This window comes from Tachyglossus aculeatus, chromosome 14, assembly GCF_015852505.1.
Source record: "Tachyglossus aculeatus isolate mTacAcu1 chromosome 14, mTacAcu1.pri, whole genome shotgun sequence".
In the NCBI taxonomy this organism is placed as follows: domain Eukaryota; kingdom Metazoa; phylum Chordata; class Mammalia; order Monotremata; family Tachyglossidae; genus Tachyglossus; species Tachyglossus aculeatus.
In genome coordinates, this window is record NC_052079.1 from 37,077,620 (window position 1) to 37,100,270 (window position 22,651).

At 39.8% G+C, this 22,651-nt stretch overlaps 1 protein-coding gene across 1 annotated transcript in view; it reads right to left on the bottom strand.

Moving 5' to 3' along the window:
• Positions 1-418: 418 nt before the first annotated feature.
• EEA1 (early endosome antigen 1) overlaps positions 419-22,651 on the bottom strand; it is a 98,359-nt gene continuing 76,126 nt past the window's right edge. Inside the window, exons 20-29 of the mRNA XM_038756018.1 lie at positions 20,337-20,438; positions 19,901-20,095; positions 18,269-18,451; positions 13,311-13,496; positions 12,675-12,806; positions 9,098-9,283; positions 7,756-7,994; positions 7,399-7,519; positions 6,143-6,241; positions 419-3,944 (exon numbers count right to left, since the gene is read on the bottom strand). Coding sequence (XP_038611946.1) covers positions 3,822-3,944; positions 6,143-6,241; positions 7,399-7,519; positions 7,756-7,994; positions 9,098-9,283; positions 12,675-12,806; positions 13,311-13,496; positions 18,269-18,451; positions 19,901-20,095; positions 20,337-20,438 — 1,566 coding nt within the window. The 3' untranslated portion in view covers positions 419-3,821. The remainder of the gene's footprint in view (positions 3,945-6,142; positions 6,242-7,398; positions 7,520-7,755; positions 7,995-9,097; positions 9,284-12,674; positions 12,807-13,310; positions 13,497-18,268; positions 18,452-19,900; positions 20,096-20,336; positions 20,439-22,651) is intronic.

Below are 22,651 nucleotides of genomic sequence, written 5' to 3' on the forward strand. Positions count from 1 at the left end.
GGGGTAGTATCATTGGGCAAATGTTTTTCCGAGATAAGGATACCAAAAGGCAGACTTGAAAATAGAGTCAGGCTTTATAACAAACAATAGAGATTATTATGGCATATCTGAAGTATGTATTTACTGAGCTGAGTACTGTGGCAGATATGGAATAGGTCCACATGAGGTTTACCATCTACTATCTCACACTCAGCCCCCCGGCACTTATGTACATATCTGTAATTTACTTATGCATATTAACATGTCTCCCCCTCTAGACTGTGGGCAAACAAAAGCGTGTCTATCACCTCTGTTGTATTATACTCTCCCAAGCGTTCAGCACATAGTACTCAATAAATACCACTGATTGACTGACTTGGGGTAACTTATTTCAAATGATAATTTGTAAAAGAAGATCGTTGTAATCACAGACAGGGACTGCTAGAAAGAGTCCTTTTTATTACCATTCCTTCAACAGATTAGAAAACAAAAGCAACATTTCAACAAGTATCCTTCCATTGTACTTTATACAGAATTGGGTGCTGTGTGGTAAAATGTCTCAAATATACTCATAATCACTTTCCAATTGCTGAGTTTAGGAATTACAGTGCATACTGAACTAAACTCTTTCACAATATAAGGCACAACCACATGATCACAAGTAGTAGTAAACACAACACGAAATAAGATTCAAAATATCCGATGGGGAAAAAAAAGTCATGCCAAACTATCTACAGGGACAATGAGTCGTCTGATCCAGTTTAAGGACGTACACGGTGCTTCGTACATAAAACTGCATCATAATATAACTACAAATTTATCATTTCTACATAATAAAGAGTTATCTCTGTCCAAATCTAGTTTATACAATTTTACACAAATTTAGTAAGTTTTATGCACAATATTCACATCTGCAACAATAACAAATTGATAATCAAAACTCAGGCAAAAGTCAATTAAGACAGGATGTGTGGCACACGACTATTCCAGAGTATTATTCATCAAGCCCATGGCGAGTGTTCTAGGAATGCTAAATTAATGGCACATTAATTCCATGGATAATACCGTCCCTGGTTGTTTGACTGGAGCACACATAAAGCCAAACAAGAGCACAAAAATAAAAGTCAGTCCTTACATCCTACTCTCCCGAGCAAGAAGTCTATGTGCCTCAAGATAGAGGGCTCAAGGGAACAAAATTCACTCTACAATTCTTCAAAATGTACAGTTTAAAAAGAAAATCACAAAGAATAAGCTATTTTGGAGGCTATGAATACTGGCAAATTTGGCAGGTATTACCACTTCCATAACACCACTGTGGAAAATATCCAACGCTAACTAATTGGTTAAATTCCGCACCGAGAGGTAGTTGAAACAAAATCTTATTTATATACTGCATTGAGGTTTTTTGTGTTTTTCCCTTTTCTTACAAAAAGGAGGGATCCTTTACAAGCAGCTATTTTCGCCTTCTTTGTACAAAAGTTTTGCAGGTACACCTTGACGTCAAGGGCAGCCGTTTTACCTACACACTTCCACCAATCTACTTTCTACTTCGCATCAACGCCAGATGCAACGGCTCTGGACTGGCCGGCTCCCCGACGCCAGAAATAGCATGAGCAGGCGTCCGATGGATGTCGGCAATAAGGACTTAGAACGTACTTTGAACTGAAAAGGAAATCCCTCAACATCTGCTTCTAAAATATCCTGGGTTGATGAGAGTGCATCGGAAAGTCACACTTTTAAATGCCAACATCTTATGGTCTAGCGAGTACTCAGAATTTACTTATTACATATCATCGTGACACCTTGAGTATAAGCAAGAGAATTCTGCATGCGGATCATTAGGTTATAATGACTAACTGATGATTACTTTAGTGGTCTCTACAATTTTACTTTTTTCCAGGGGAAAGCTTAACACACGCCGTGTCCAAGTGCAAAGCTAAGTGATATAGAGATATCTGCCTTATTTTATGTTTTTAAAACATATCGACATATGGAGGTACTATGTGTGTCTGGGTTTTTCTGAAAAATTCTAACTCGAGTGTGTTAATGCTGTCCATATTGAAAATACGAAAACTATCGCCTTGGAAGGTTTTCAACAACAAAATTCAAGTGCCAATTTTAAACTATTCTTATACTGTGCATTTCCTTCCAGGCAGACTATTTTACAGAAGACTAAGCAAATACCTTTTTTTTTACATATATTAGCATCTACATTTTGGAGAAGTATGCTGTGTTTTTACTGCAACTGAAAAAGGTATTTCATTGCTTTTTTCCCCTCAAATAATCAAATAAAATTAGAGCCATTTCTTAGGTTATAAACCCTCTGGGCATCCTTTCAAAACTTAATAACTGGAAGCAACGAAATACTTTCATATGTACCTCCAATTTCATATAAATATAGATATGGACATAACGATTTCATTCCTCAGAACAGTTCCAGGCTCAGTCCGTCTCCTCTTGGAGCATCAAGGCAATTCTTTCTCCTTAAGAATTAAGTTATTCTGTGTTGAGGAACGATGGGACATATAATTTCTTTGCTTTTGGTAATCCTCATACTATCTGAAGATACTGTCTTGTAGTTTTTTCTCCTATCAATTTCTCAGCTGCTGAAAAGCCTCAAATTCCAAATCAAATTCTATACTGCTTTAGCTCCCTTTTCAAAATTCTTTCATTATACGTAAAGAGAAGAAACCACGAAACAGGAATATAAAGCTTTTATGTCATAGTGCTGTTTCACTGACTTATTTTTCAACAAAGAGACCTGCAGCAGTATATTACAAGTTCAAGGCGCTAATATGAGACTTTCATAAGAAGTACATTTGCACTACACATTTATTGCATTTTGGAAAGTCAAAATGAATTGCTGGAAATGGAATCTCAACCCCACTGAAAGACAGGGCTTCTTAAATTTTCCTGAGGGGATAAGGAGGTTTGGAAAAATAACGTCTTCCATGAAATGACTAACCACAAGAGACTTTTCACTAGGAAGAAACCCAGCAAGGGGCAGCTGTTTCATATATAGCTATATCATCTATCGATCAACAATGTCGGACTATTAATGGATCAAAAAAGAATTAAAATTAAAAAAATTCAGCCCGTAAAAATTCTAAGTTTTCAAAAAAATATATCCCAATAGGCATGAACCAAAGTAAGCCATTTCTTTTCTCCTTCCAGAACTCAGTAAAAAATCAGTACAACAGAATCATCAGTATTATTAAAATAGAAGTCAGGCTTGAATTCATGGCCCTGACATGCTTAACATATATTGTATTTGGACTTTCATGCAATAGCTCTGCAACAACCTAATGCTGCAAATGGCCTATCGCCTAAAGCACTATGAGAATAAGGAACATTGCTAAGACATCTATGAGGCAGCCCATGTTTTATAAAGAATATTCATAATGCACTTGAATGTGGTAAGTAAATAATATGTAACAAAAACGTCTGACATCAAATTCTTGCCCATTTTTGCCACTTTCATTTTTAGATAAAGCTCAGTATGCTACAGTATTACATCAATGTTTGTGAACAAGAAAATTAAGTTTAAAAAAATACATTGCTATCTTCTGTTCAACATTTATTTACATGAAACTGGGAAAACCTAAACTAGGCATGAAAGTGATTTCCAGGATAAAGGGAAAGAAAGTAATTGGTGATAGGAGTCCAAATCTCACAAAAATACAGTAACTTTATTTGATATCAACAAACATTTCAAAATATACTAATTTGGCCAAGTGTTACAACCGTCATCCAAACCGAATAGCCATCTGAGTGCTCTATGGAGGGCATCAACAAAATTTCTAATATTAGTGTTTCGCTTAGCTGTTGGTTGAGATAATCAATTATCCTTGCAAGTCGTTGAAACAAGCATCACAGACACGGACAGGCTTCTTTGAAGAAGGAGTTAAGGCATTTTTTGTTGAACACTCAGCACAAAAGATATTTCCACATTGTCTACAGTGGTGCTGTAAATAAGAGAAAATTCCATTTCAGATATAGGAATTAAACAGCTTATGCTAAGGCAGCGCTGTAATACTGTATGAGTAGGAAAAAACCCTGCTAATATCATGGACTTAATCAATCAAGAGTATTAAGCAGTTAATACCACCTAGGGTACTGGATTAGCCGCTGGGGATTGTGTAAGAGAATCTGTACGCATCAAGCGGGGAAGACAGACGCTGAAGTAAATTACAGGCAGGAGGAAATAACAGATAATAAAGATGTGTGCATCGGTGCTAAGGGGGTGGGGTGAAGTCCCTAAGTGGCAGTAGGGACAGTATAGAGTGGGGAGAGCAGACATTAAAGGGAGGAAATGTCTTCCGTAGGAGATGTGATTTCCAAAGGGCTTTGAAGATGGGCAGAGCAGTGTGGTCTGTCAGATGTGAAGGGGAAGGGTGTTCCAGACACAGGGATGAGTGGAATCAAGAGGTTGTCAGAGGCAGAGATTAGAATGGGGAACAGCGAGCAGATTAGCTTGGGGAGCGTGGCCTGGGAGCTGGGGCACAGTGGAGGAAAGAGACAGGATCAGTAAAGGGGAGAGAGCTGGTCGAGTGCCTTAGTATCAATGGTCAGGAGTTTCTCTTGCTTGAGCTACACAGGAATGGGCAATCATTGGAGGATACAGAGTGACATTTTAGAAAAAATGATCTGGGGAAAGAATGGAGGCAGGGAGGAGGCCAATGCAGTAGTCAATCTGGGCTATGACAATCGCCTGGGACAGCATGGTGGCTGTTAGGATGGAAGGGAAGGTGAAAGTCCTGGAAATGTTGTGGAGGATCGACAGGAGTTAGTGACAGAGGATGGAGTCAAGGAAAACGGCAAGTCTTCAGAGACGGGGAGAACGGTAGTGTGGTGTCAACTGTGATGGGAAAGTTAGGTGGGGGAGAGGATTTGCAGGGAAGGAAAGTTTTAGATATACTGAGCTTGAGATGCTGATGGGATAACCATGCAGAGACATTCTGGAGGCAAGAGAAAATGAGAGCGTGCAAGGACTGCAGAAAGGTTAAGGGCTAGCAAGATCTGGCGATCACCCACAAAGAGGTGGAAGTTGAAAAGGAATATAAATCACAGTCAGGCTCATCACTAATAGATGTCCGACACTGTCAGAAAAACCTCTCAGTAATATTCTCCTCCCAAAAACAGAAACATTACCATCTGTGCTGGGCTTCTAGCACAAGAAGCTCAAAGTCCCCAAAATGACCCTGAGTCCCAAATTCACTCCATGTATATGGAGAACAGGCTGTTTTAAGTCCATGAAGGAAGGAGTACATGCATTTAAAGGAGAAAATTCAGGAGCGTACCACCAAATATCAGTTCTCTGCTGTAATCGAACTGTACTTTCCAAGTGCTCAGTACAGTGCCCTGCACAAAGTAAGCACTCAATAAATACGACTAAATGAATAATAGCCCAGGGGTCCTGGGAGCGAAGACCATGCGACGAGGGCAGAAGGAAACAACTCAGGGTGGGTAGAGATAGATACATTCATTCATTCATTTAACTGTATTTATTGAGCACTTACTGTGTGCAAAGCACTGTACTAAGCGACTGGAAGAGTACAATATAATAAATGGACACATTCCCTGCCCACAACAGGCTTACAGTTTAGAGGGATGGATGAATGGATAGCTATAGCCACCAAGGGAGAAAGCCTCTTGATCTTTGACTCACCTCAGCTGTCAGCAGCTTTAAAGAAGAACATGAGCTATGAAAGTAAACCAAATGAGGCCACACGGGCACTCAAGTAATGAACGGAATCTGGCACTCCAAAATCTCAGTCCATTTATCTATTAAGGGCAGTGTGCTTAAGGCAGTGCCTACGGGACCAAAAAGCAGATTTGTATGGAAGAAACCTATCACTATCATTTTCCCAGCGTTTTTCTCCTCCCAGGTCTCTATATGTTGCAGATTTCTACTTCCCAAGTGCTTAGTACAGTGCTCTGCACACTGTAAGTGCTCAATAAATACAATTCAATGACTGAAATACTAAACATTTTAAGTTTCTTAACTGAAATGGGAAAAACCTAATACAAAATGTGCATGACATTTATAGTTAAACCCTTGGATGATTTAAAATTCAAGTAGCCTCTTAAAAATAGTTGTGGGTTAAAAGAAGAGTGAGGACACTTGTCCGTAAACCAGCCGTGAACAAAACTCATTACATACCCTTCTCACTGTGACGGAAAAACCTTTTCCACAGGCCATGCAGTTCTGTACCTCATTATCTTCAGCCCACTTTCTGTTTAAGGCTTGCGTATGCTTAATCTAGTAAAACACAGCAACAGAACTGCTTGTACCGAATTCATGCAAAATTAATCTGATTAACATACTAATGACCAATAAGCGAAAGATTATTCCTAGAAAATGAGTTAAATAAATTACTAAATACTCTAATGGCACCAATAGTTTACAAAATATGAAGAAAAAAGTCTACAAAATTCCAGTTATGCCTTCAACTAAAGATACCACAGAGGCCAAGAGTAAGTATACGGCTAAGTGACCAAAATGACCAGAATAATTTAAATTCAACCTAGTGTCCCGGCTCTGTCACTTGTCTACTGTGTGAACCTGGGAAAGTCACTTCGCTTCCGGTGCCTCAGTTTCCTCATCTGTAAAATGGGGAGTGAATCCTATTCTCACCTACTTAATCTGTGAGCCCCATACAGGACAAAGACTGTATCTACCCCAGTGCTTTTTTTATGGTGTCTGTTAAGCACTATGGGCCCGGTACATACACAGTAATCAGGTTGGGACATAGTCCAGTCCCACATGGGACTCACAGTCTTAATCCTCATTTTACAGATGAGGTAACTGAGGCACAGAGAAGTTAAGTGACTTGCCCAAGGTCACTCAGCAGATAAGTGGCAGGGTTAGAACTCAGGTCCTTCGGAGTCCCAGGCCTGTGCTCAACATGAACTAAGTCATGTTACTTGATGATGATGATGGCATTTATTAAGTGCTTACTATATGCAAAGCACTGTTCTAAGCGATGGGGAGGTTACAAGGTGATCAGGTTGTCCCACGTGGGGCTTACAGTCTTAATCCCCATTTTCCAGATGAGGTAACTGAGGCACAGAGAAGTTAAGTGACTTGCCCAAAGTCACCCAGCTGACAAGTGGCGGAGCTGGGACTTGAACTCATGACCTCTGACTCCAAAGCCCAGGCTCTTTCCACTGAGCCATGTACTTCTCCAGAACAGTGCCCAGCACACAGCAAGCATTCAACAAATACGGTAATTACTTTGTTATTGCAAAAGAACCCAGTTGGCACCAAATTTTCCTGAGCAATTTGAATGTAAATGACTGAAAAAGAGTACGAAGCAATGTCTGACACCACACCAAGGTGTCTTTTGATGAAAAATATGTCTCTGCAGACAGAATAAGCAACATCGCATTGTAATCATGAGCTATCATTAGTCTTACCTGTAGTGACTGATTTTCTCTGCCCAGTTCTTGCACCGCAGCAGTTGTGTTATCTAGCTTTCGTTGCAATTCCAGTACTTTGGCTTGAAGCTTTTCTATTTCGCCTTCACTTTTAAGACACCTGAAGGTGGATGACAGAGAGCAAATTATTTCCAAAACATATAAAGCTGGCTCAATCTAGCAAGGAAAGTACCCCTCAGAGAACTACCACCCGAAACAGATAATTGGGCAGCTAATTCTTTCGCTTGAGACTTTTAAATTATGATTGGAGGGAGAACAAGGAAGAGAAGATTGTCCCTAATTCCATTCATGTGCAAAATCAACCTCCTCTCCCAGACCAATCAGTCAGCCCCTCACCTTTCTAGGAGAGCTCTTCTTTCATCCTGATTATTTTGCACGGTCGCTTCCAATACTGCGATTTCACCTCGCAAATCATCAGTCTGTTTCTCTAGTTCACTGACTCTCCGTTGGCTGGTCTGCCACTCCTTTTTCACTGTGCCCAGATTTTCATTCAGAGCGGTAATCTGCATGGTGAGTTTGGCCTCGGCCTCTTCATGTTTCTTAATCTCCTCTTCTTTTTCTTTTATTTGGATACACTGAAGAAAAATGTAACAAAACAAAACAAAAAAAACCCACTTAGGCCAATCAATTCTTTTTTTTTTCCTGAAAAAACCCAAACTAAATCTATTCATTCACTTGCTAGCAATTTGCCCACTCCTTACCAATTAAAACCATGGTTTAAATATGCAAAAAACTTTCATCACTCAGACTCTGGTGGCTGTTGGGAGGCTATTAAAGGATGAGGAAGAGTGGGGCTCACCAAACTAGATGCACTACCTCAACTTCCTGCTCCCCAAATATTCCAGCCTAGTCTCTGACCTCTCTCATTACCAGCTAACTCAGAATCCCATTAATCTCATTTTAAATTTGAAAATGCAGTTTTCCAATGTCTTTGTATCTAGAAGTACAATCTTGAGGCCTATTTGGACTGATTTCAAAAAAGGAAAGCCAGGTGCTTCCTATCTGGCATCCAAAAGTTGAGAGGAGGAGTAAGACTTCTTTAGTCATCATAATTCCACACTGAGATTTCTGTTCCATCCCAAAATGTGAAGAGGGGTTTGTCCTTGCTTATTTTGGCCCCTAAAGGCTCACAAACAACAGAGTTATATTTGTTCTGGGAGAGGGGTGGGATCCTGTTCCCGGCATCTTTTCTGGAGCTGTAGGGCCCAGCAGGCTAATCTGTTTCTGCGCAGCTGGAACACTCAAGCCGAGCAGCAGGCAGAGTGGAAACACCTTGGCTTCTGAGATCACGGCAGCACTTAATCCCAGAACAAGAAATCTGGCTCCTGATGCTAAGTACCAGCGCAGGTCCTGGGGCTCAGCCCTCATGTCCCAAAGGGTTTCCAGCAAACCCCAGATAAGTCCCATAAATTAGGAGAGGTCCTGACACCGAGTTCTGAATGAAAATTGATCATTATGGGGGATGACCATGATCAGGTGAGAACAGAATCCCACCTCTACCTTTAAACTTTCTGGAATCAGATCACGTCCTCATAATTAAAAATTAAAATGAATTTTGAAGCACATAGGTTCTGCTTTAAAAGGGAAGCAAATGGACTGCCTTTCTAGTATCACTGATTTTATTTGGAGTTACTGTGCCACCCCAAGCAAATCTGCCCAGCTTGCATTTGGTGCTGACCAATTTGGCTTCATTTTCAGTCATTTCTTTCTTCAGTTCTTCTTCTGTCTTTTTCAACTGATCTTTAACCATCTGCTGATTCTTCTTCTCCTGGTCCAGAGATGACTTCAAGGAATCTACTCTGCTCTGCAGCTCTAGTTTCTGCTGAATCAACAGCTGCTTGGCATCCTTTAGATTGGTTAACTCCTGAAAAACAACAAAGCTAAAAATATCAGGGCATAAAAATTCCCTACACCAAACCTTATTCTTTATAACAAGGGGCATTAAAATGAGTTTTCAGCACTCCAATAGTCTTCATGTGAGGTTAAGTGTTTAACAGACCAGAGTGTAGTAAAAACAACAACCCCGTTCAGTTTGCTTCCTAATATCACCCAAGCATTAAAGGGCACAAGTGATGTCTCAGTAATTCAAGTGATTTCTCACTACAGTAATCCCTGACCAACTCCATGTTTGCTCCTTGCTACCTCCCTCCCTTCCTCTCTCCACCCAACAACCCTCCCCACAAGAGTTTAAACAGAAATGGGTAGATACCGCATCAAATTTTCTATTTGAAGGCTAAGGAAGTTAAAATTCCAAAACAGTCACAATTGAAAATCCAATATTGAGAGAAAAATGATGAGTGTGTAACATAACAGAGTTGGTAGACTTGTACAGATGTAATGAGCTTAAAATCAAGAGTGGTTACTGACATTAATACAAATAAATTATGGGTATGGACATAATTGCTGTGGGGCTGAAGGAGGAGTGAATGAAGGGTGAAAAACCAAGTGCAAAGGCCACACAGATGGCAGTTGGAGAAGAGGAAATGAGCTGATGTGAACACTTCATGTGGGCAAATCCGACCCTTATGCATGGACCTGCCCAATCCACACCCTTATGGCCTTGGCAAGATCCACAAAAGGGAAACCAAGACTGATCTGAACTCAGTGGAAACTTCTACTTGCCAAATAGGATAGGGTATATGAGTTGCTTGGGTTTGTGATTCATGACTAATAATTTCCCATGCAGAGATCAAGTGAAAGACCTTAAAAGTGAAACCATCATATATCAAGAGTTTATATTTTATTTTATAAAGCTCTTATAAGAATGCCTACTTCTTCTCTCCGAAGATAAACACACCAGGTCATATGATGCCTGAGTTTCCTTTTTGCTGCAACAAGATTCTCATTCCAGGGCATAATTGTTATCTTAACTGTACGGATATGGACTGATAAAGGAGAGCGGATGTAGGTTTATGCATTAACAGAACTTGTAAAAGGCAGGGAATACCAAAGGATGTAAGGCGGGATGTTAGGGAGGCAGATAAGGATGAAAGTCGGAAAGTCGGCTGTAAACCTAGCTTGGGAAATATTGACTGCCAGAAGAAAAGACTCACAGGGGGCAGGCAAGTCGGGACCCACTGCAAGCCCTTGCTGAAACCGTCTGAGGCCAGGAGATGGGGGCCCCATGGAAAGGAGCGGGCATCGGCCCACGCGACCAGCCCATCATGGAAGGACACAGCTGAAGGAGAGGACCAATGGCATTGTAATCAGTTGACCTGAGGGAGGGTGTATACGATACTGTATACTGTTCATTCATTCAATCGTATTTCTTGAGTGCTCACTGTGTGCAGAGCACTGTACTAAGCGCTTGGGAAGTACAAGTCGGCAACGTATAGAGACAATTCCTACCCAACAATGGGCTCACAGTCTAGCCCCCAACCAGGCTAACATTAACATTTCATCCCCATAAGGGTTATGAAATGAACATTACCCTCCACAGACGTTAATGAGAGGGAGCGACTCAAGATTGACTATCTGTCCAGTGCTGGCTGGCTGAATAGGCTTTGAAAGGGAGCGTGGGCAGAGCAGGATACTCTTTTCAGGTCTCAAATTTGAGTGGAGCTAAAGGATGAGTCGCTTTTGTGCCACAGCCCCTCCCTGCCCATCTGGTCAGAAAACACCATCCGGGCAACAGGCTGATCTCGTTTCTGAGAGAGGGCTTTTTTGGCTCCTTTCCCAGCAGGAGATAAAACTACAAGTGACCAAGGGCAACTCCGACATGGAGACACAGAACTGATGGTCAAGAGAGGAACCAAGGGACTGGTAAAGCAGCACAGTGGATGGAATCCAAGAGACTAGAAGGAAAGGATAAGTAAGATAGCAAGGTGAGAAGGGAGACAGACAGAGAGGTTTAGAAGACCAAAGAAGATGCATCTTCACAAGGTTTCCTCACTGTATTTCTCCATTTTAGTAAGAAAAAGCACAAAGAGCAAAGTTCTGGGTTTTGAATTAATACTGGGTAGGTTCTCAACTGTACAGGAAGTGGGAAGAGTTAGTAATGCGATCAGTTATCATCACCACCATGGTATTTACTGAGTGCTTAATGTGGGCAGAGCACTGTACAAAGCGCTTGGGAGAGTACAATACAACAGAGTTGGTAAACACATACTCTGCCCACAATAAGCTTATAGTCTTGAGGGATGGGAATCTAGGAGGAATCTGAGATCCTGAAACAATTCTGGACTGGAAAAAAAGCCAACTACGGAAACCTGTTCTAGATCCCACTGACACCAAGCATGGGGCAGGCAAAATTTCTTAGGAATGAAGACAGGAAACCATGAGTCAGATGAGAGCAGCAGGAGCACAGCAAAACGTGCTCATGAACCCGTTCTGTAGTACATAGTAAATGTGCCTCTTAGGTAAAGAAGTGGAAACACAGAAAATCCGTTGTAATCCAACTCTCTTTTCTTAAATACTGCACGTCACTAGAAATGATTAGTGTGTCATATTTAGGCAAAACAATTTTGGCAACTTAGGCAATTGACTAAATCCCAAATCCTTCTTAACGTAGTTCTTGTTGAGATCTACAAGTTGTGCTAAATCATGACAGAATGACAGAGGAAAAAAAGGAAAATTTAGACCAAAAATTAGGTAAAATAGAGATGAGGAAAGGGCAGAGAAAAGAGTAATATGACAAATTGCTGGTGTTAAGAAAAAGTGAGAAGCACTAAAAATAAAGTTAACTTTAAAATATGTAACGGGACTAAACTTTTCTAATCTTCAACTCATCTCACACTTTCTGCATCCAAACTTGGATAAGAGCCTCCACCAATGAGCAGAGGAGACTTTGTAGCTACCGAAAAGCTGAGAGGGAAAGGGGAAAATGGGAAAGTACAGGAAAGAGAGAAGAAGCTCTGGAGAGTGAGGGCGAGGAGGATCAGGACAGCGACAAATGGGAAAGTAAGAAAGACAAGGGGATGCGAGAAGAATCGGGGAAAGGAGAAATGGAGGAGGGCGACAGACACAAGACATGGGTAACGGAAGGAAGGAGAGAGCCACAAGCAGAGGGAGAGAAAGACAGATGAGACAGGTAGAGGTTAAGTCAGAGGCAGAGTGAGATATTTAGCACATATCTTTAAGGAAACTGAATATTTCACAGGTTTCTGTTAGCTTTTCAATAATAGCCTGCTATCGAAAAGGTGTAGCCACAGCAAAATTTTCTTAGAGAACCCCTAGTATAAATATCAATGCAGCCCTTAGGGCCGATGGGAACTTCTAAAAATATACCAAGCTGGAGGGCAAATATCTCAACGTACCTTTAAGTTCTCCTGCTTGCATGACACAAGTTCTTCATTCAATTTTGCAACTTCTTTTTCCTGTCTACTCTTAATTTCCTGGAGCTCAGTCACTCTGGATTTTTCATTTGCTAATTCTTTTTCTTTAAGAGCCTGGGAGAAAATGGGGGGGTTTGAAAGTCAACTAAGAAAATGCACAAAATGCATCATGTAATAAGGACATAATCAATATTTGAGATGTTATAAATTGAAAGGTAATCTGCCATATATCAATATGTATTATTTTAAAAGTTTTGTTCACAATGACTTGCCTGAGGTGCTGAAATACTATGTATTTTAAAAATAACAAGGGAGCTAAATCACAAGGAAAGTAATTGTCACAATTTTCACCTTTAACAAAGAAAATTATGAGTTGGGATAATTATAGCAGCTACAAAACCCAAAATAATATATTTCTTTCACATTCGTTTGCCTTACTTTTTACAAAAGCTAGAATGAACTGAATGTTCTCTATTAGTAAAAACGTTAATTGAATCTTTTCATCTAAGTAGGGTTACAACTTTACCAGCAGGGCAAATATTAAGTGCACCACAATTTCCCATGGGAAAATTCTACCTTCTACCTAGAGAAATGAATCAGAAAAGGAAAAAAACCTACCTTTTCCTTCTGCATTTCCTGTAACGATTTGTTCTGTTCCTTCAACTGAAGTTCTTTTTTTGATATATCCTGCTCCAGACTGGCCTTTAGGCTTTTAAGTTCTTGGATTAATTTATTCTGGCTCCCAATTTGGTTCCTGTTCGAAATCAAATCTTCTTGAGCTAAAGTGAGCAGTTCTTCTTTAGACTAGTTGATGATAAAGAGTGTTACATAATGTGTTAGCCTCCAAATAATAGTAACAAAACAGTAATACAGAATACGGTTAATGTAAGCACTGCAAAACCAAAGCAGCATGGCCAAGTGGCTAGAGCACGGGCTTGAGAGTCCTAAGGACCTGGTTCTAATCCAGGCTCCACCACCTTCCTGCTGTGTGACCTCGGGCAAGTCACTGCACTTCTCTGTGCCTCAGTTATCTCATCTGTAAAACGGGGATTAAAACTGTGAGTGAGCCCCATGTGGGACAGGAACTGTCCAACCTGATTAGCTTGATTCCACCCCAGCACTTAGAACAGAGTTTTGACACATCGTAAGCTCTTAACAAATATCATCAACATCAAAGACTTTCATTATAGAATGAGTTAAATTTGGGGCACTCTAAATAGGCAATTTAACAGGAAATAAGAAGAGTTTCCTCCAGAAAAAGAAAACTGTTAAGTATTTGGACTTTATGACACAGGAAAAACTAAGTAGTGGGGATTGAATCGATCGATCAATTCGTCCACTCACGAAGACTTTGTGACCGGGAACCTGCGTGAAGGAGTCGATTACAATGCTGGTGGTTGGTGTATCACTTCCTCCTGTATCATTCATTCATTCATTCAATCGTATTTATTGAGCGCTTACTGTGTGCAGAGCACTGTACTAAGCGCTTGGGAAGTACAAGTTGGCAACATATAGAGACGGTCCCTACCCAACATCCTGCAGTCACATCCCCACTAGGCTTTCCATTAGTACGAGTAATCTGAAAATCTGTTTAGCCAAAGCTATGTCTTCCTAAAGGTGGAGAACTGAAGCCATTAATTCATTCCTAGCTCAAAAAAAAAATTACTTCCATAAAAAAAAATGCAGGTGAGAGACAAAATTATATTCTCAATTCTCTGGAAAATGCTGATGGTTTTGCCAAGTTATTTTGGAAGGCCTTGTGTTTGGTATTTTTCCTGATGCAGAGGGAAGAGCTTCTTAAGATTACTGGTACAGGATCATAAGAGGCTCATACTACAGACAGTCAGGTTTAAAAAACAAGCTTCTTCAAGTCTTATCTTCTACCACTTAACTTCAAAAAAGCCTGACTGCCTATGACCCTGCCTGCTTTGCAGCCGGTTAGGTTAATCATTAGGCCTCTTACTGTCTTTTACAAAATTCTAGATTTTAATCTTTTAATAACAAAACATCATGGGTGAACTTTCACTCGAAAAGCAGAACGTGCAGATCCTAATTTTAAACTGAAAACAAAAAAAAAATTGGCCAATTCCTGCAACTTGAACAGTTCGCTTTACCTACTTGTGAAATGTGATTACCACTGATGAGCCTATGGTTTTGATCTATGGGAGTAGGTGTTTAAAGTAACAATATTTTGGGGAGAAAAAGCATTTAATATCTAAAAATCTATATATATAGATTGACTTTAATCTATTCTCAGACCCAGGAATGATAGCACTGAGCCGGTTTTGTTGCATTTAAAAAAAAAAATAAAGTGGTAAATTTACAGAATGAACCTCCCCAAAATAAACCTTCCCTGAAGCAAATTTGAGTGTGTTGCATACTAACACTGCTATTATAACGTTATACTCTAAGGCATATTCGTTTGTGTAACATTCTTGACCTGAAAGGTATCTAAATGAGGAAATTCTGTAGTGCTGTCCACACTTTGGATTGAAGAGCTGTAATTACTCATGCAGTCCTGATGGTTTTGTTGTCAGGATGGATAATCCATCAGTGGTATTTATTGAGTGCTTACTGTGTGGAGAGCACAGTAGTAAGCTTGGGAAAACACAAGAGAGTTGGGAGACATATCCCCTGACCACAATGAGCTTACAGTCTAGAGGATAAGCAATGCAATGACCAACAAACTCACTAAGTGTATAATTTACAGATATTCTACTATTTTACAGTGGAATTTGTTTTCCTGAACATTAGGAATAAAAACGGACTTTAAATAAACTGTTTTTTTTCTTGGCTTTACAACTAATATTCCCAACAAAGCAACTGACTGGGTTTCTTTTATACTGGGAAACTTAGAATGCAAACTAGTGAATATCATTTTCCATCTATATAAAATGTCAGAAAAAAATTGAACTGTAGCAATGTAGTATTAAAACAGCACAATGGATTTACCTGGGACATTTGGGATGGGGAACACCCAGATGTGTTGTACACTTCCAAGAACTGTGTACAGTGCTTTCCACACAGTACACACTTAATAAAGATCATTGATTAATTAAAAATAATAATCATTTGGCCATTTAAGAGCTTACTGTGTGTCAGGCACTGCTGTAAGCACTGGGTTAGATATTGGTTTGGACGCAGTCCCTGTCCCACAGTAGGGTTCACAGTCTTAATCTCCATTTTAAAGATGAGGTAACAGGCACAGAGAAGTTAAGTGACTTTCCCAAGGTCACACAGCAGACAAGTTGCGGAGCCAGGACTAGAATCCAGGTCCTTCTGCCTTGATCCTAGGGAGAAGATGCTACTCTAACCCTCAGTCCTGGAATGAGGACCAATTCAAAGATGACACCAGCCACCTGCTTTCTCCCCCAAATCTCTTGCCCATCATGGAGAAAGAGAAAAGAATGTGCATCATTCTTTAATTGCTTTCACGCTGGGAGCCAGAAACTAGACCTGAGAGCCAGCCTAGAGTCAACGAGATAGAGCCAGTCCAACTGTGGCCCAGCACAGAAAGTTGAAAGCAGTTTAAATCAACTGGAAAGCAAGATAAATGGGGGCCAGTTATACAAGGTTATGTGACATCTCACCAGTTTTAGTAACAATCAGAAAAACAGAATTTTTCCATGTCCAAGTAGCCTAAGATTAGCCATTTCTAATTTTGACTCAGGACCCATTTCTCCATTTAGGCAATGAATCAAGAACTGGCTACATCCTTTCTTGAGAGATGAATAATGCTACTGTTCATTTGAAAACCTGGAATTAGAACTCAATTCTACCACATGCCTCACTGTAGAGGAATGAAACATGAGTCTGGTATCCTACTCCCAAATACAGTGGCTTAAAAACAGAAGGTGTCTAAACTTCTACTGACTGAAATAGCTTGTTATGCTAATGAATCTGATGCTTGGCATTAATCAAGTTGTTAATCATTCATTCAATCGTATTCCCCAAACCATTGTGGCCCATCCCATATCTGCCACTTGCAAGACAGCTCATTAGCTAGCTCTCTTCCTCGCTTCAAAGCCCTACTGAGAGCTCACCTCCTCCAGGAGGCCTTCCCAGGCTGAGCCCCCCCTTTTTCCTCTCCTCCTCCCATCCCCATTGCCCCCATCCCTTCCCCACAGCACTTGTACATATTTGTACATATTCATTACTCTATTTTATTAATGATGTGTATATAGCTATAATTCTATTTTTTCTGAAGGTATTGACACCTGTCTACTTGTTTTGTTTTGTTGTCTGTCTCCCCCTTCTAGACTGTGAACCCATTGTTGGGTAGGGACCGTCTCTATATGTTGCCGACTTGTACTTTCCAAGCGCTTAGTACAGTGCTCTGCACACAAGGGCTCAATAAATACGACTAAAATAATAGTTCTGTGCCAGGGAGTCCTTTTGGCTAGAATGGCAAGGCTGAGAAATAAAATCATGTTTGGAGTCACTCTTCCAGCGAGGAAACTCTAGGAGTGCCAGAAGTTGGCTACTTCAGGAAATTACAATGCAGACAGCACAACTGCAAAGTAGTGGCCTCCACCTAAAGCCCATTTTTGTAGAGTTTGAAACTGCATTTGGATCCATTTTAGACACTGAGACCGTTGTTGGGTAGCGACTGTCTCTATATGTTGCTGACTTGTACGTCCCAAGCGCTTAGTACGGTGCTCTGCACACAGTAAGGGCTCAATAAATACGATTGAATAAATGAATGAATGAACGAATCCCTTTGTTTCCAGAGACAAAGAATAAAGGGGACCATTCTAAGGTTTGGGTACCCAGGGTTATTTAGCAGGACTTGGAAGGAGCACTTATCATTATTATTTATGACCATTTTATTATGGTTCTTGTTAAGCGCTTACTATGTGCCAAGCACTCTTCTAAACCCTACGGTAGATAGCAGTTAATCAGGTTGGACACACTCCCTGTCCCACATGGGGCTCAAGGTCTAAGGAAGGAAGAGTAGGATTTAATCCCCAGTTTACAGATGAGGTAACTGAGGCCCAGAGAAGTTAAGTGACTTGCCCAAGGTCACACAGCAGACAAGTGGCAGAGTCGGGATTAGAATCCAGGTCCTCTGACTCCCAAACCTGGATTATTTCCATTAGGCCATGCTGCTTCACTGCTAGACAGAGAAGGAACCAGAAACGTTGTCAGCAGCTAAGCTTGAAGTGAGGGCTGTTCAGGTTGATCCTCGTGCAAGTGAATATAGAAGAATCACTAGATTTTGCTTCCCTTCCTGCAATACGTATACCTAATCCATGCACATGAAGCAAAATAACTGCTTCACAGAGTCCTGGGCTTATTCATTCCAATACCACAAAAAGAAAGTGCACTGACTTCATAGTAAATAACTATTTCATGACAAACTTGAAAAACCGAATCTCTATTAAAGCAGGTGATTTACCTAGTACTATTTTTTATATAAAGTGATACTGTATTAACTATATTCACATATGTAGATTATCTAGCCTGGTCCCATTCATTATACCATATTGATTCAAAAGTACTGCTTTCCTTTCTTGGCTTGTATTCAAAATACACAGAAAGGTAACTTATTTATGGTCCCATGTATTTTACTGTACCTTAAGGTCCTGCCTTGTTGCTAAAAGCTCTGATTCTTTACCATAAAAATCAGATTGAAGCTGCTTCAAGTTTTCCTGATTTTTTTCACAGGTCTTCTGCAGCTGCACTATTTTGTCCTTTTCTGCTGTTAGTTCCTGTGCTGATAAGGTTATCTGCTGCTGAAGTTTACTCTCAATTTCTGACTGAAAGACAAAAATAAGTGATTTAAAATATTATCTATGTTTTTTAAAAGTCCTACAAGACTGATTAAAATGGCAATTCGGATTTCAGGCCACCTCTAACAAGAAACAAATTTACCCTGGGATATCCTTATCTGTACTTCCCAAGCACTTAGTACAGTGCTCTGCACACAGTAAGCGCTCAATAAATACAACTGAATGAATGAATGAAATGAACATGCAAGAACCAGGATTTCGCCTTATCCCACCACATCTCAAACTTCATAATTTCAAACACGTGTTCACTTAAGGTACGAGATTTTTGAAGTTGTCTTTCCATCTATACATATATCATGTATACATATGTATACATGTTTCCATGTATACATATATCACTTTAGATTTGTAATCTTTTGGGAAATAGCGGTTGGCCACATTAACTAATTTCATATAATATTTAGGCAAATCCAGACTAGATTAGCCCAATTCCAGAAAGGAATGTGATTTTATTTTTCCATCACTGAACATTATTTTGTTTATTGCTGAGTTCTCTAGTTTGGCACAGTTGCTTCAAATGGGATTATTAATACTTTGACCCATACATATTTACAAAAGCCTGAAATGAAACATCCCTTTTTTAAATTGCATTCTGCATTTTATTTGCATTTTAATTTGTACTGTAACAATCTGAGAGTTAAGCGCATCAATTCTTACTGCTTGTGCCATTTTGTCTAGGCTTAGAGCTATTTTTTAATCTACTCCCTTCCTACAAAGAGAACATGAATCAATTCTGGATATGCCACCAGAGAAAATAACAGTTTGTTCAATTATTATATGAGCCTAAATAAATCATCATTAGTTTAGGCCTCAGGGCTACGTCATCCCAGACAGACTATAAAATATATTTACGAACAGAAAAAGGGAGAACATCTGAAATAGTGAATGGGAATTGATTTAGAATGGGTCATTTTTAACAGGTATATTACAACTGCTAAAAAATGAAAAACAAAAGTTCCATTGGTTATTTGAAGCTTGAATACATTTTATTAATTTCTGCTACATGTTAAAGAGATTTGGGATCTTGATTTTTTTTTGGAAAAAGGACACTTCGCAAAAATAACCATTCTAAAATACTACCGAATCCTGAATTATCCTATGGGTAGACTGAATAGTGTTCTGCAAGATCACTGTTGAGAATTTACAATATTCAAATCTGCAGCCAAATTAAAATAGCTGAATTATTTTTAATATCAAAGATCAGCAGATTTCATTTTTCTACTTATCATTTAAGACTTCTAGAATTTAACTTTGAGGAATTAATGATTAATTTATTTTAAATCTGGACTTCCTTTTGGAGGCAACATATTACAAAAGTCATATCATTCTCATTTTCCAGTATAAGAAATAAATCAAAATACAATTCTGGTGCAGTTTCCCCATACCAGTAATAACAAACAAGGACAGAATTTCTACCTTTTGGGAAAGGGCAATTTTTAGTTCAGCTTCATGTGTTTCATTCTGCTTTTTCCTCTGCTCAGACAATTGCTTCAACTCATCTAGCTTTGCCTGAAACTGCTTCTCCTCTTTTTCCTTCTGTTTTAAAGTGTTTTGTAGCTGCGAGACGTGCCCCTGGGATGAATTGAGCTCTGCTGTCAAAAGCTTGAAAGCCTAGGAAAAAAACAATAACTTTCAATATAATCTTATCTGAACTTAAACAAGAGGAATGATTTCAAATTTACTTGATTTAACTTGATATACATATATCGTGCCTCTCCTGGTAGCACTGATTCAAAGAACAAGTTATTTAAATTAATCAGGTAGGTCTACCTCACTTGAATTTTAACACGCAGTCCTGTGTTCTGTTTTTAGGCGCTAATAAAGATTAAAATACAGCACAAGAAATCCTTACCTCTTTCTCCTTCTCCACTGACTTTTTCAGGTTATCCTGTTCCTTAGTGGCAGACTCTTCCTGCACTTGAAGTTGGAGCTTTAATTCTTTGCAAGATTTTTCCTGTAACATTGAAATTCTATTTATCTAATGAAATGTGGAGCAAATGAATTGAGTGTTTCCTTGCAAACATTACAGCATTCGCTTGGGTTCACGGAAAGATTTAATGTTGGGACATGACAAGCAGGCCCAACATTTAGAAGTAGGGGAGGAGGGAGAGATGGGGGAAAAATAAACAAAGAAAAGGAGATACACAGCATAGTCTTCAGTCAGAGAACCAAGTATACACGTGATTCCTGCAAGTATGCAGGCAGAATAACAGGACAGAGTGGCTTTTTCACCCATCTACTCAATCCATCAATCACTGTTGTCTATTGAGTGCTTATTGACCGTATTAAGTGCTTAGGAGAGTACAATACAGAGTTAGCAGATCCATTCCCTGCTCATAACAAGCTCTTCTATGTTAGCATGAGAAAAAAAAAAAATGCACGTATAGGCTGGGGTAGAGAGAGGTGCAGAACCATGATACATGAGGCAACATCAGCCTCACAAAATGCTCGTCACGCGGGATGAAAATATTTTCATAAAACGATACGATAATTATTTTATTTCAACCATACCAAGTTAGACGGTAGGATGGAGAGAAATCTCCATGTGTCAACCAACTTTGTGGTACTGTACTCTCCCAACCAATTAGTACAGAGCTCTGCACAGAGTAAGCGCTCAATAAACACCACTGATGATGATGATGACGACTAGGGATCCTCCCTAATGAGAATATATTTCCGAGGAGGCAAAGGGCATTTCCTCTATCTAAATAAGAACTGGAAATAAAAAGATCTCCCAGGACGCTTTTTCCTTCACTTCCTGTCTATTGAAGGCAGGAACTTCTAAAGAAGGCAAAGTTTTGGTGGTTTTTTTTATAGTAGTTAAGCGCTATGTGTCGGAACTGTTTTGATCTCTGGGGTAGATTTTTCCTTCACTTTTTCCTTCACTCCCTGTCTATTGAAGGCAGGAACTTCTAAAGAAGACAAAGTTTTTTGGGGGGTTTATAGTAAAGCGCTATGTGTTAGACACCGTTTTGAGCTCTAGGGTAGATTCCAGTTAATTAGGTTGGACGCAGTCCTTGTCCCAAATGGGGCTCACAGTTTAAGTAGGAGGGAGAACAGATATTTAATCCCCATTTTAAAGTTGAGGGAACTGAGGCACAGAGAAGTTAAGCAACCTGCCCAAGGTCACAAAGCAAGTAATTGGCAGAGCCGGGATTAGAACTCAGGCCCATGCTATTTCCGCTAGACCTCGCTGCTTCTCATAATAGGCTATTTTGCTCTTTCTAGCTTTGGCACTCTGTTGCTGCCTTTACTCTACTTCTCTGTTCCTCAACTGGTGCCTGGGGTGTGTCTGTAGACCACAGTGCCCCTCCATTGGCCTTTCCATATGGTGAGTGAGCATTTAAATTCATGTTTGTGAGAGTTTAGTCCACGAAATGAGTTTGAACTTTCTTAGACTTTCTCCTTGCTTTGCTAATTTCAGTCTTTACTGTAAATACTAATCTTGTAAATACTGACTATTCTTTTAAGATGTATACTAGGATAGTTAATCCTTTGACTGAGCCTCTCCCAATGCCATTTTTTGAGGATTTCTTAACACCTAAATCCTTCGGGTTTGTCTCCATAGAGTGAAATTACTGATTCTCAATGACATATTATTGCAGGTGAGCTATTATTACAGGATTATGACTCAATACCCACTGCCATGTAGTTCTGGTTCAAATTCTTTTTCTCTACCTGCATTACTTTGTATTTGCTCATCTGGAAAGCTCACTTCTCTGCCCACTCATTTAGCTCCTGAACTCTTCATGAAAACCTTCCTAAATACACCATTTCACCGGGGAACTTATTGTTATCTGCATATTTGAAGACTTTGCTGTCCACCCTTTCCAAATCATTTATGAAATGTTAAAAAATGTTAAATAAATGCAGGCTGAGCACTGATCCGTGGGGAAAAAAACCACTATGCTTATCCAACCCCCAAAAATGAGTGCTGCCTCTTGAACTTTCTATTCTCTATTTTAGCCAGTTGTCTATTGGCGAAACTTTCCCCTCTAACTGCTTCCTATGTACCTCCAGCAGATTAGTGAGGCCCAAACAGAGACCACATTGTCTTTTCCCCAACAGGTAGTATTTTTCCAAGTCCTTATTGATCCCAACACAATAGTGGATTCAGTTATATTAGCACCACAATCTTAATCAAGGATGTTTGGGGATCGTGCCATT